General features: G+C 39.5%; 1 protein-coding gene and 1 long non-coding RNA gene across 4 annotated transcripts in view; one reads left to right on the forward strand and one right to left on the reverse strand.

Annotated features, from left to right (window-relative positions):
- The window catches only part of TGFBR2 (transforming growth factor beta receptor 2), a 90,214-nt gene extending 87,477 nt beyond the window's left edge, over window positions 1-2,737 (forward strand). For both annotated transcript variants that reach the window (XM_072793096.1, XM_072793097.1), the window contains exon 7: window positions 24-2,737. In XM_072793096.1, the coding sequence (XP_072649197.1) occupies window positions 24-203 (180 nt within the window). In that variant the 3' untranslated portion in view covers window positions 204-2,737. The remainder of the gene's footprint in view (window positions 1-23) is intronic.
- The window catches only part of LOC140614153 (uncharacterized), a 35,284-nt gene that overhangs the window by 11,917 nt on the left and 8,749 nt on the right, over window positions 1-14,618 (reverse strand). The gene's annotated exons all lie outside the window — the stretch shown is intronic.

Consider the following 14,618-nt stretch of genomic DNA (forward strand, 5'->3'; position numbering starts at 1 on the left):
CTGTGCCTTCTCTCCCACTGCAGGGCATCCAGATGGTGTGCGAGACTCTGACCGAGTGCTGGGACCACGACCCGGAGGCCCGGCTCACGGCCCAGTGCGTGGCGGAGCGCTTCAGTGAACTGGAGCACCTGGACAGGCTCTCAGGGAGGAGCTGCTCTGAGGAGAAGATTCCCGAAGATGGCTCGCTGAACACTACCAAATAGCTCTTCCGGGGCAGGATGGCCTAAGTCTAAACAGGCTGCCCCTGTCACCAAAGAACAGAGGCAGCAGGAGGCTGCCCCTGAACCTGAACCAATGCTTCCTGGAAGCCCAGGGGGTCACTCCCCTCCCTGTAAGCTGTGGGCATTGAGCAGAACCCCTGGCAGCAGGGAGTGGGTGACATGAAGCATTCTATGCCTTTGACATTGTCATAGGATAAGCTGTGTTAGCACTTCCTCAGGAAATGAGAATGATTTTTACATTAGCCAATAACATTTGCACTTTATTAATGCCTGTATATAAATATGGAATAGCTCTGTTTTATATATATCTATATATGTCTATATCTATATATATACAGCCATACTCTGGAAAGAGACAAGGAAAATAAAATCAAATATCCCAGGATATTGGTTTGTTTGGAGAGCTCCGGAGCCAGGCGCAGAAGGAAGGGATCCGTGACAGCATTAGCACTTGACAATCACACGTGCGCTGGTTTCCTGACTACATGAGGTGGGGGCTCCATGTCTCAGAGCCTGCTGTGGCCACGCTGCACTTGCTTTTGCAAGATAATAATTCCCTGCGGGGGGGGGGGTGCTTTTCTGGCCATGGAGCCAATTATAGTCGCACTGTTTGGGGACCAGATCCTGGGGGTCCCCAGGTGCCACTGTGTCTCCTGGACTTTTCACTTGAGCTTCAAGCCCACATCTGGTTTGTGAGCCATCTTCCTCAACCAGCTCAGATGCCTTGTCCCATTTCTAAGAGCTTAAAAGTTCTTTGAGCTCCTTTTTTTACCTTTGCAGGCTCTACAGGCGTGAAAAGCAGGACAAATTTCCCCACTGACAAAATTGACACATATTCTACTAAGGAGAGATCATTCTTTCTTTATCTTTAATTCCCACCCCCTGCCCCCATATCTATGCTACTATACTCTCGGCCAGTGTCCCTATCCTTTAAGGGGAACAAATGTCCCCGTCCAGGGTTCGTTGTGTTTGATTTTTTGTGAGGCTTGGCTTGAGCCTGTAGCTTTCTATGCAAACACCAGTGGGTTCCATCTTTCTGGGCTCCTGAATGCTCAAGAATATCTTGGGCTAGTCAGTAGGATTTGAGCTGTGCAGCACTGCCATGATCAGAACTGTTTCCTCAGGCACTCTGAACATGTGTTTTGCTTGGCCAGCATGGGATTTAACAAAATTGAGCCACTTTTTAAATATTTGGAGGTTTTGGAAAAAAAAAAAAAAATCTGGATCCCGCAAGTGAGGATAGATAGCAGATGGTTTCCACTTTTTCCCAGTCCACATTATTCACAAAACAAAGGTGTGGACACACTTATAAAGCTGCTTTAACTTCTCAACGTAAATATTTGAGTTTTCCACTGCCCACCCCATCCCAGTCTGGGAGTTAAACCTGCCCCTAACCAAGGCACCTCAGAAGAAATGTGCCTTCCATCAGTCACTCTCTGGCACTATACTATGAATTTGATTCCCTCCCTCTTGGTCTGGTGTTAAGATTTGAAGTTGGTCTTTTCTTGGACTGAAGGGGACCCCCTCTAAGGGGTCCCAGGTAAGCCAAATCTATTTTGTCTATGTATTAAGAGCGTTCGCCCCTGCATTAGGGGAGAGGAGCTCTTACCTAGAAGCTTTTACCACGGTAATCAGCCTCTCCACCATGCCAGCCTTCCCGCCCTTTGCAGGATTTGCTAGCCAGGACTTGAATGTGGGACACCACGAAAGTCCCATTTGCAGTAAAGATGCCTGTGTCCACGTGAGCAAGAACAAAGAATGAGCTTTAATACTCCATAGAAACTTGTTAATCCACGAACAAGTGTTAAATGCTGCAAATAATCTCTTTTTCAAAAATGTTTTTGAAGCTACCTATTTTCAGCCAAATAGGAATATTGGAGAGGGCTGGCAGGGAGTAGATGAGTTCCATTTGGATTTTTGGAAGATCTCATCTCATTGAGGTTTTAGCAGATGTGCTGCGATTTGGGATTAGGTGAACCTCATCGGCACCCTGCTCCTGGGTTGGGCTGAGAGAATTTGGGACAGTTTGCCTGCAGTACCATGGAAGCGCCCAGAAATTCCAAGTACCTTAGGATTTGTCGATGCTGTCCCAATAGCTGTTGCTCATCGACCTCTAGTGGTGAATTTCTAGAATGCTGGTCCATTAATGGGATTTTCCAAGATCCAAAAGAGCTTTATCACGTCTGGGTGGTCATCAGCATAAACTGGAATGTAGTGTCAGATGATACTGTGGCTTGTTTTATTATTTTTTTTCTTTGTCAAGAAGAAGACCAAGGAATAACATTCTGTAGTTCCTAAAAATACTGATTCTTTTGATTTACTACTATACATAAAGGGAAAATTTTATTCTTTTATGGAACAATTCAGCAGTACTCATGTATTAAAATAGGAATGTGAATGCTATATACTCTTCTTATATCAAATGTCTCAAGCACCTATTTTCATTCTATGCATTGTTTGTCTTTTATATAAATAAAATGTTTATTAGATGGAATAAAGCAAAAATACTCAGGTCAGCTTCCTGCCTCCTGATTCTATTCATCATAAGTAAGCCATTTAACCTGACTTGGTTATTCTGTGGTTTATGCAGGAAAAGTCACAAGACACATTCTCTCCAAATTTCCAGTAGTCATCGTCTCCTTCAACTGACAGTCTCGAGTCCTTTTCTTTAAAAAAAGCAATCGCAAAAGTTCCATAATATGAGATGTACCGGATGCCACTGGTGGCCTGGGCATGAAGTCTCTAGGTGTCCCAGCCACCACCTTGCCTGTTCCAGGAACTGCCTCCAACCACATGACTGCTTGCTTCTTCCAGGTTTTGGCACAGCCAACCCTGCTGCTAAGAGCTCTCTTCTGTTTCTTATATTTTCCTCTTCCCTCACATTGCAAGCCGTTGACTATCTATTTCACTTCTGTCATGTGTCATGCTTCTTCCCTCTTCCTTCCTACTTAGCCACAGCATCCTACTTGGGGATTTTAATCAGGGTTCTCTGCATCATCAGATGAATGTGCCTTAGGCAGTCGGTTCCAGGTCATGGCTTATAGAGCTTCTGGAAACTACGACTACTGCCCAAATTTTGTGTTACCTGTTTTGGAATCTGAGAGATTCTATGGCTTCTTCTAAGTTACCAACTGAGTTCTAAATAGTTAAGATTCTAAATATTTAACGTGATAATGCCTTTCTATATCTCAGCACTACTGGCGTTCTGCATTGTATAATTCTTTGGGGAGTGGGCCCATCCTGTGCATTGCAGGCAGCATTCCTGGCACCCACCCCACAGCTGTGACAGCCAAAAATGTGGCCAAACATTGCCAGATGTCCCCTAGGGGACAAAATCACTCTCAGCTGAGAATCATTGAACTGGATAATGTGGTCCCATACTACTGTGAGCGTGAGTTACAGTGCTATCTTAACTAGTAGCTCGGCAATTTTAGTGGGAACCTCCTCCTCCATTTACCAGCTATGTGACCTGGATAAATTACTTAACCTCTCCGTGTCTCAGTTTAAATATGGTAAGCTAGGCCTCATCCTATACAAGATACCATTGCAATAGGAATACATACAAAGGTTTTTGGAATTGTGTCTTGAACTTGGAAAGCCTGCAAACCATATAGGCCAACATTAGGTTGGTTTAGTTTGCCAACGGCTGCTTTGGCAAAGAGGTAGATTTTGAAGTAGACCCTAGAAAGCATTAACAACCTAGAAGAGATCTGGGCACATGCTACAGATCTGTAGAACAGAAAGGTTTCTGTCCTGTGTATTATAATCTGAGGAGAACTCTCATTGACTAAGTACTCGCTGTGTCATCAAATTTAATCCCACTACCTCCCTGAGGTAGATATTATGCCAATTTTAATATAAGAAGTCATGCTGAGAGAACTCAAGAAAGAAGCCTAAGGTTTCCCAGAAGTAGAATCTGGGTACACGGCCAAGTTGTCCTAGAATTTAGGACAATTTGGAATAATCTTTGGTTCTTTTCTCCACCTTGAATTGTTTCCTGAGGAAACTGGCCTGCCCAGTGGAATGAGAGGTCAACTGTGATGGCATGTTCTACTCCATTGACAGTGTGATCATTGTTCTCATCTCCCCACCATGGATCTGTTTGCTCAGCGCAGGCAGGGAAGGTGCTTCTTCATCTCTATTGTCCACTTGCTCTCCACTCATATGATCAATGGTGTCTAAAGCCTTAAGAACGATTGAAGATGAATGAATCTGTGTGGATAGCGTCTAACGTGTGAAATGTACACAGGTCCTTCAGATGACTTCAGATTGTGCCAACCCTTAAATACATGGTTTTAGTGGGTCTGATTTTATTTTAACATGCAATGAAAAAAATTAAATAAACACCTTAAGCCTGGGGGTTCACAAATATTACTCTGTATAAAGCACTACTATGGACTGAGTATTCAGAAGCACCAAATACTGTTCTCTTTTTCGCCTTCTTTATCTGCTGTAATCTTCACCACAAACCTGCAAGGTAGCCTTACCTCCATGTTTGCAATGAGGATGTTGAGGCAGAGAGTGAGCTATTACTAAGAGTCCCATGGTTCACCATCTTTAGGCTGGGATTTGAATGGAAGCAATGAGATTCCAAAGCCCACACTAGACACAAGATAAAGCTGGTGTAAAAGGCCATGGGGGAGCCTCTGGCATGCTCCAGAGTCTGATTCGCTAGCTTCAAATATGGAAGAGGAAAATGCAGTTTGCACTGAAGGGGAGGGAGTTGCCCATAAGGGAGCCCAGGGAGAGAAAGTCATTCCTCAAAGGCACATGGACTCTGGGCTCCAGCCCAAAAGCTTCAGCCAAAACAGGAGCCAAGGTCTTCTGACCCCCTTTGCAGGCTCCGTTTTGCTGGGGTTATTTCAGTGCTGGCTGCTGCAAGGTCAGGAGCATTCCCAGTTGGCAGTAAGTCTCCCAAGTGCCCTCAGCAAGGATGCGGTCTCTTGCACCACTCACCAGCTTTTGAATGCAGGCGCTCTCAGGGTGCCCAGGAGGTTGTGTTTAGGGGCGGCAGTTTTTGTGGTAAGCTCTCTTTGCGCTGACATGCTAATGGTGCAGTCCTGAGGGAAGTCCCTTCCTGAGGTGATAGACAGGAAACTTTTCATTTCAACTACTATGTCCGTCCTTGTCCTTGTCCGCAAAAGTCGCCGCAATTGGCATCTGCTCATTCTGTTCATTTTCTTCCTGAAATAGGCCTTCTAATCGTCACTTATCACCTTTCCAATTACTTTTTTTTTTTTCACTTGAATAATTATCGCTCCAGACTATGGGTTTGGGGCCACAGTTTTCAGGCATTTTGCAAACTGTGCTGATAAGGACAAGATTGTGAACTTTCCCACATGACATGGCCTGCCAATCAGCCTCACGCAGCATAATTTCACTCTAGTACCTCTCCTGATCTTTGCTGCATTTAAAAATAACTTGTTAATAGTCTTCCCATTCTAATTAAGCTGAAATTGCACACACTGCAAAATGCTTGCTCTCTTTCACTCTAGTAATGTGCGTGCATGCACAAGTGGTCCTTAAAAATCACTTCTGTATGCAGCTACATGGTAAGCGACAGAATAAACCCACAATGGCAAACAACAGGAAAACTGTGGCCCACATGCCTTCAGGTCATCAAAAAAGATAAAATGCCTTTGAATTTCATTTCGTCTGAATATTCATAACAAAATCATTAAAATCGGGACCTCTAGAGCTAGAACCCCTTGGTTCAAATCCCAGCTCTGCCACCAACTAGCTATGTGACTTTGTGCAAGTCTGTTAACCATTTTGTTCCTCTGTCTTCTAAATGTGTACAATGGGAGAAGCGATAGGACCTACCTGGGAGAGTAGTATGAACTGCTATAAGAATAGAGTTCCTATTTTAAGAGCGGTTAGGATAGAGATGGTGCACATAAGCACTAGTTGTTAGGATGATAATGATCATTTTTTCCATCGTACTCTAAGATGAAGCTATTGTAATATTTTACAGACATACTGTTCCCCAAATTTGAGGGTAAAATGGACTCTTGAAGAAAATGAACCATATTTCACTGTAACTGTGAGCAGAACACCCCATATCCTTGAAGGGAGTATTCTACTCAACGTGCCTGGCGTGGCTGTGGTGGTAAATGCAGGTCTCTAGGGGACCAGCAATCTTGAGGTTTAGTATAGCTTCACCATCCACCACCCCATTCTTCCATGACTTTGGTTTCTTGCTCTAGTGCCTCACCTGAGACCCCTCCCTATCCTGACGACATTAGAAAGTTGGAGAAAAATCAAATGACCTACTAAGTAAAAACACATGGGAAAAGTATTCATAGTGTTGATGCAAGATAGGATGTATTACCATTTTTGGACATGGATATATACACTGAAACTTTGCTGGGACATTAGATTCTCACTCATGTATAATGTTATATATGTGTATGGTAATCATCCTAGCAACCCTATGAGGTAGGGAGGATTTTCCCCCTTTTGCAGTTAAGGAAATTGAGAGAAGTATCTCATGCAAGTTTACAGTTTGTACCCAGTCTCTCTCGGAACGAACTGTCCACATGCCCAAGCTGTTTTGTCCATATTTTTTTTTCTTCATTCAGCATACATTGGTTAAATGCAAAGTGGTTTACCATCCAAGATCTGCTTGCATCCTGAAAGCAAGAACTATGTTACTCGGCATTTTATACCAGCATGTAGCACAGAGTGGAGCATAATAACAATTGTTCAATAATTTCCACTGAGAGAAGAAAAGAAGGCTCTTGGCTTTAGAAGTTCACAAGCCGACCGAGGAGACAGACATACAAATAAACAGTACATGATCGAGATGTCCTTACTGGTAAGGCCTATTGGAGTGATCTTTAGCCTGAGGCCAAAAAGGCCTAGGTTTTGCAGAGAAATCCCAGTGAGGACTCAACTGCTGTTCCATACCTGTCCTACCCGTATGGATGTAATGCTTCAGCCACCACCACCTCCCCCAACAGGATGGTCTTACTTCTTCAATTCCCCTAGAACTCACTCTCATGGAGCTTTTGCTTATCCCCTAAGGCTGCTGCAACAAATTACCACAACCTAAACCAACAGAAATTTAATCTCTCACAGTTTTGGAGTCTAGAAGTCCAAAATCAAGGTGTCAGCAGGACCTCATTCCTTCTGAAGTCTCTAGGGAATAGTCAGGCCTGGAGCTTCACTTGTACAGACCCCACTGGCTCCAGGTGTTTCTTGGAAGTTTATAGCCACAACACTACAGGCTCTGCTTCCATCTTCATATTACCTTTTTTCTTTTCTTCTCTGTGTGTATCTTATAAGGATATTTGTCATTTGAGTCAGGGACCACCTGGATAACCCAGGATGATTGCATCTCAAGATTCTTAACTAAATTCCATCTGCAAAGACCCTTTTTCCAAATAAGGTCACATTCACAGGTTCTGGGGATCAGGACATAGATACATCTTTTTTGGGACCATCATTCAACCCAGTATAGAGTATTGGCCAATTCCTCTGGTATAAATTCTTTCAAGATGAAAAAAAATCTCAAGTCCAAGACTCTTTCCTTTGGTCACTTGAGGCATTCTGAAAGAGGACACAGATTCACAAACTTTATTTGGTTTAATTTTCTATCTGAATACACATACACAAATGGTATGTTTATACTGTACAATAATTAAAATATCACTTAAGGATTACCGTTTACCTCAATGACTTCACATTCTTTTTATACACCTGTCATTTTTTTTCCAGAAGCACATGTCCTCCAGAAATATGGGAATGCAATATGGCAATTCTTTTCTTATCCACTATACCTTCCTTGGATGCCACCCTGTGTTTGACAGCCCCTGATACCATGTAGGGAAAAATTCATGGTACTCCAACTATATTATGGAATTTCACACCAGTGCCAAACTTAGAAAGACTATAAACGTGTGAAAATATGTATGCATCTTGTTCCAATGTCCCATCTCATTCCTTTGGAACCCAGGAAGGGTGAGGATGGGAATTTAGGGTCTAGCCTAAGTCTTATTTCTCAATCCCTTACCTCTGTGACCTTAGGTATTCTAATTATTATTCCAGCATAGCAAATGACTGTAAATAAAACCTAGTGGCTTAAAGCAATCATTTTACTTTCCTCAAATTTTGTGGGACAGGAATAGGAAAAAGTCTTGTGCTGGAAAGATCTCACTTGAACTCCCTTCTACCAATGAACTCCCATGTTGACTAGGGGTAGAATCATCTGATGGCTCAGCTGAGCTGGACAACCAAGATACCTCACTTGGCAGTTAATGCTGGTTGTTGGCTGGGAGCTCAGTTGGGACAATCATCTAAAACACCTAGAACACCTACACATGGCCTTGCCAGCTGACACTGTCAGGGCAGTAGAGTTCTTAATGGCAGCTGGCTTCCTCTAGGGTGAATGTGCCAAGAGAACCAGGCAGATACTGCATGGACATGACATTTTGTTGGAAATCTTATAACATCACTTCTCCCACACTCCTAAACCAAGTAGTTGCAAGTCAATGAAATTCAAAGCAAGGAGACATGGCCTCAGACCTCTCAATGGGAGAAGTGATGAAGAATTTTAGGCAATGCTTAAAAGTTACCATGGGTACTTTATAGTATGTGGGGCTCAGCCTCTCATTTGTAAAATGGAACTACATTGTAAGACTCCTCTAATACTTAGAGCCAACGAAGTACTTTCTTTTCATTATCTCAATTACTCACATTAATATTTATATGTCCTTTCCTTTTCTCTATTACAAAATAACCATATTACAGGAAATGAATGAAAAAAAGAAAAAAAACCTTTCCATTTCTATAGACTCCTTAGACTTTTATGTATCTTAGAATTGTTTTCTATGTGTATATTTTTGTGTTTGTGTGTGAGTGTGATAAACTCACCAGTTCCCCATTCTGGAAACTTTTTCTCAGAATTAAGCCAGAAGGACATTCTAGAATCTTATTTTTAAGAGGCACCAGTTACCATTATAACTAAACATGGTATGTAGCAGTAAAATTTGATATCCTAATTCATTTGTAGTGGTTATTAACCTCCGATTACAAACTCAGATGTGTAAGAAATGTCACATATCTTATTTTTCTATAAATCTATTTAATTTTGATTCTGAATCCCTATCCTGCTGGACTAGTGGGAAATTCAGCCCTTATTTTGGGGGCTTCTTTCCCCACTAACTCTTGAGGTTTTGCCATTGTTTCAGGTTTCCTGCAGTAAGAACAAGGAAGAAGGTGTTGGGTAGTTCTGGTTTCCAGTTATCAGTGGAGCCTGATTTTTCTCCTGGGCTGGGGAAAATAACACATACTAGGAATATTGAAAATATATATCATATTAAAATATATTACTTAATAAATATTATTAATAATATTAATAAGAAAATTATTTCTGGGTTTGTTCAGCTCTGTCTCTCTTCTGGTCTCTTGCCTTGCTAGGGAGCTGGTATTTTTCTTGGGAAAACTTGAGCATCACAGATCCAGATTTGCTTCCCTTAAAACTCACCATATCCTCAAGTCCCTGCCTAAGAGCAATACTTGTAGTCACAGTCTATGAAATGTGACATTTAATTATATATGAATTAACTATCCCTGGAATATTTATTAAGATCGGAGCAGCTATCTATCTGAGGAATGTATATTAAAGTTACTTTATATAACATATGCATCTCAAATGTATGTGCTGAAGTATTTGAAAGTAAAATGCAGACTACAATTCACTATCTGAGGTTCTTTGTGGATAATCCCCTTTCAATTTCCCAGGGCACTGAGAAGCCCTTCTAGTTAGAGCATGGAGCACTGGGTACACAGAAAGATAAAGGTGGTGGTATTTAGCTGAAACCCTCCTAGCTTCTCAACCTCCACACTTGAACTTGTTTGGGACTGAATGGAATCAGCTGAAAATCTTCTGAAACCGGGAAGTATTATATTTTCTTCAGCTTTTCCTGGTTGGGGTAGTAGACCCTACCTCTGGAACAGAACCAGTTTTGTTGGAACGCCTCCTCACTATAGCTCCGCTATGGACTGTGCTAAGTCATGATTACTAGAAGGAATGTCTCTGCTGTTGGCACAAACAGGACAGGAGAAAGCTGTTAATATAGGCAATACCTTGTGGTTTTGTTTTATGAGACAAGAATTTTGTTAACAATAAAGATACTGTGTTAGGAAATTCAATCATTCATACAGTAGCACTGTGTAAAGACATTAAATCATCCACAAGTTATAAATCATCAGTAATTGATACTAAATGTGATTTCTTAAAATGCTAATACTAAGTTTAAATTCATTGAACATTCAAAAACTTATCAGTCAATATTATAGAAGTGATTGAGTAAATTACAGTCAGAGGATAATCATGTAGACGAGTTATGTAGACTGCTATGCATAACCTAATACGAAGTTGAGAAGAATCATGGAAAACAAACAAACTTGTAACCTGTTCTAAATTTTTTTTGTCTTTCACATGTATCTATGCTCATTAATTTATCATTCTTGCATTGATATGTTACATTGTTTCCCACTTTCCATTTTCCAGCATTATGAATATTGGCAGGATGAGCATTTTTACATATGTTAACATTTATATATTTTTCATTTCCTTAAGATAGATTACAAGAAGTGATGAATATTTTCATGGTTCTTGTCATCTATGACCAAATTATTTGCCAGAATAATTGTGTCTATTTTTATTGCCACCAACAATCCATGAGAACCCCAGCACGTTCACCAGATCTATATCTCTACATAGTATCCCTTTTTCGTTAATTTAATATTCCATGATTATACATCATTGTTGATACTATTTGCATTTCTTCCATAGAAGGTTGAACTTTTTCCATATGTGTTTAGAGATTGTAGTTTTATCACTGAGAATTATCTGTCATGTCTTTTACATATTTATCTTTTATACTTAAATAATTTTATAAATTATAATAGTTGACACACTTTCCCAGGTTTATCTCCCTTTTCATTTTGCTAATGTGCATTTAATCTATCCAAATTTTAAAATACGTATGGAGCTAAATCACTTACTCTATTTCCTTATGAATTCTCCTGCATTCAGATTTAGAAAATAACTGTCTTCCAAAAATCTAATAAATAACCAATGCTATTTTCTTAAAGATTTTCTGTGACACTCTCTTTTAATAATTATTTATTTTCTCTAGAATGTATTTAGGTGTATGGTGTGGGCTTGACGGAAGATCATTTATATCTTTATAATTGCCAATCAGATACCCCAACATCATGTAACATGGGGATGATGGTAAGAAACTAATTTATGATTGATTTGTGTTATTTCCTTCAGGACACAGTAGATTTGTCCTTATAATAAAAACTACTTCTGGACCATTTTGCTCCATTATCCAAATTTCAGTGCAAGGCTGTTATAGATAATGTCATTTCTAATTAATGTCTATACTTTTCAATTCCCAGAATTTTCTTCAATACTATGGCTTGTTATTTGTTGTGGTTGTTTGCTGTAGTTGTTCATGCTTTTTTTGTTCTCATTCATTTTTCTTTATTAGAAAAAATGAAAAATTCAGCACATACCCAGGCCTATACCATATATCCAGACTTCATAAATGTGCTTTTTCATATTTGATTCAGCATTTACTCTTCCATTTAAAAAGAAACAAAATATTATAAATATATCACCACCATCTCGGTAGCTATTCTTAGTTCCTAATTCCTGTTCCTGTTGAGCTTCCCAGAGCCCACCCCTATTATATATTAAATGTGGATCCTTCCCATCAATGCATGTACCTACAGTCTGGAATGTTATCTTCCATGTAGGATTTTTCTAAATTTCTGAGTGTAACTCTATATGTATTGTTCTACCACCTTTTTTCTTAAGGTCATGTTTTTTTTTTAATATATATATATTTTTTTAAGTTTTTTATTTATTTATGATAGGCAACAGTGAGAGAGAGAGAGGCAGAGACACAGGCAGAGGGAGAAGCAGGCTCCATGCACCGGGAGCCCGACGTGGGATTCGATCCCGGATCTCCAGGATCGCGCCCTGGGCCAAAGGCAGGCGCCAAACCGCTGTGCCACCCAGGGATCCCATGTTTTTGAAATCCATCTATGTTGATACATATCTTACTCATTTTAACTGCCATGTTGTGTTTAATCACATGCTAATGTAATCAAACAAGAATGCCATTACATTGACGTGGCTCAAATGCCTTGGTAGCCTAGTAAGCAAACTAAAACTTAACCCAGAGTTAAATCCTATAAATGCCTCAAGGTTAAGAACAACCAATCACAAAGAGCAAACTAGTCTATTCCAAATAATGCAATCACTTAGGCTATAGCAAATCAAATAACTTCCTTACTCTGCTTCTGTGTCTTCTCTATCTCTAGTCCCTGTCAGTGGAATACTCTTAACAACTTTTCATTTGGTGCTGCCCAGTCAAAATGATAGTTGTTCAAATAAACTTCAAAATTTTAATATCCTTCAGTTTATCTTTTCATACACATAAATACACTACAATCTTTTCATTTACTCTGCTCAAAGATACTGGGGTTGTTCCCATTTTTCTTTTTTTATAAAGTGCTAAGTAGACAGTATGGATCTATTTTATTAGAAAATAAAATGATATTGAATTTAGTTAAAAGAAGTAAAATAATTTAGATTATAAAATTCATCAGTAAATATACAGACTAAGCATAACTAGTAAAGAGATAGAATAAGGAGAAATTACAAAATTATGACTTTCCCAAAGTGAGGAAAGATCTGCTAGTTTAAATGCTAACAAAATACGTACAGGATATGTATGCTAAAAACTGTAATAAACTGATTACAAGGGATATAAAGGACTATTGAGGAGGAAAACATTTTACTCTGTCCTTCAAGTTTCTTTTAGCTGGTCTAAGAATCAAATGGACATGAGACAGATTAACAGGTGAAAAGCAAACAAAAGTTTAATAGTATATATATCTCCTATATATATATATGGGAAAGACCCGGGAAAACTGAGTAACACCCCAAAATGGCTGAGACGATCACCTTAAATACCATCTCCAGCTAAAGTCAAAAGCTGATATTGTGGATGGGAAGTCAGTTATGGGAAGTCACCAAGAAAAGCAGGATAAACACAGGTAAATTTGTTTTGCAGTCATTACCTTCTCCATAGATGAAGGTTTTTAGATTTAGAGTCATCCCTCTCTTCCTGGTACAAAGGGAGACAGGTTTACAAATGGAGATTTCCTTATACCTATAAATGTCTATTACAAAATACAACTTCTACTTGGTTTTCAGAGCTTTGCTTGTGTCTACAGTTTCTTAAAAATAACTAGCTTAGGGGCCCTTGGGTGGCTCAGTCAGTTCAGCACTGCCTTCAGCTCAGGTCATGACGTCAGGGCCTGGAATTGAGCCCTGCAAGGAGTCTGCTTCTCCCTCTCCCTTTGCTCCTTCCCCACCCCATAGTCTCGCTTGTGCTCTCTCTCTCTCTCTCTCTCTCTCTCTCAAATAAATAAACGAAATTTCAAAAAACAAATAGCCAACTTAAAATAATCAATGTCAAAGAGGCATACCTTGAACTGGCAAAATTTGCTCCCCACAAGAACAAAATAATTGGAGCACTACACTGTGACCATTAATTGGAAGACTCAAAATTGTTAAGACATCATTATTCCCCAATTGGCTCTACAGTTAGAGTCAACACAATCCAACAAAAATCCTAGCCCCCACTTTTTTTGTAAACATCAGCAAGAAAATTCCAAAATTTATATAGAAATACAAAGGAGCTAGGACAACTCAAAGAATTCTGAGAACAAAGTAAGTTGAAGGGCAGACTATCCAGTTTGAAAACATAATATAAAGCTATAATCATCAGAATAAACTGCCCAGAAATAGACTACATAAATATAGGTAACCAATTATTGATAATTGATGAGAAATCTTGTTATACAAATAAAATCTCTTGCCAACCCATAAAAAAATTATCCACAAAAGTAGAAAAGAAAAAAAACTAGCTTTATTATTGAATAAACATTAAATCAGAATGTGAGATAAATCTAAGGAGATTATAAAGACAGAAAGAAATAACGTTATTTTATATAGCAAAGCAGATACAATCCATTACATACATGTTAATTGTCTTTATCAAAAAGGAAAAATAAAACTTCTCATATCTCTATAACAAACAGAAAGAGAGTCAAACGCTGAAGTTAAAACTCCCTCAGAGGCAGAGAGACAAGGTCATGCTTCTTGATCTTTGCATTTCAAAGAGATAGTCCATTATTCTCAAAAAAGAAAACTTTGGAAAGCAAAACTGGCAAGAGGCTCATTTAGCTTTTAAAAGGACTAAACTGCATTAAAAAAAAAAAGAGAGAGCATTTACATTTTCATATTTTCCAAAGGAAATGCTAAAGAGAAAGGAGAGCAGTAAGTTCTCTTCCTCTTTTGGTATG

The sequence above is a fragment of the Canis lupus genome, chromosome 22 (genome assembly GCF_048164855.1).
Source record: "Canis lupus baileyi chromosome 22, mCanLup2.hap1, whole genome shotgun sequence".
Lineage (NCBI taxonomy): Eukaryota > Metazoa > Chordata > Mammalia > Carnivora > Canidae > Canis > Canis lupus.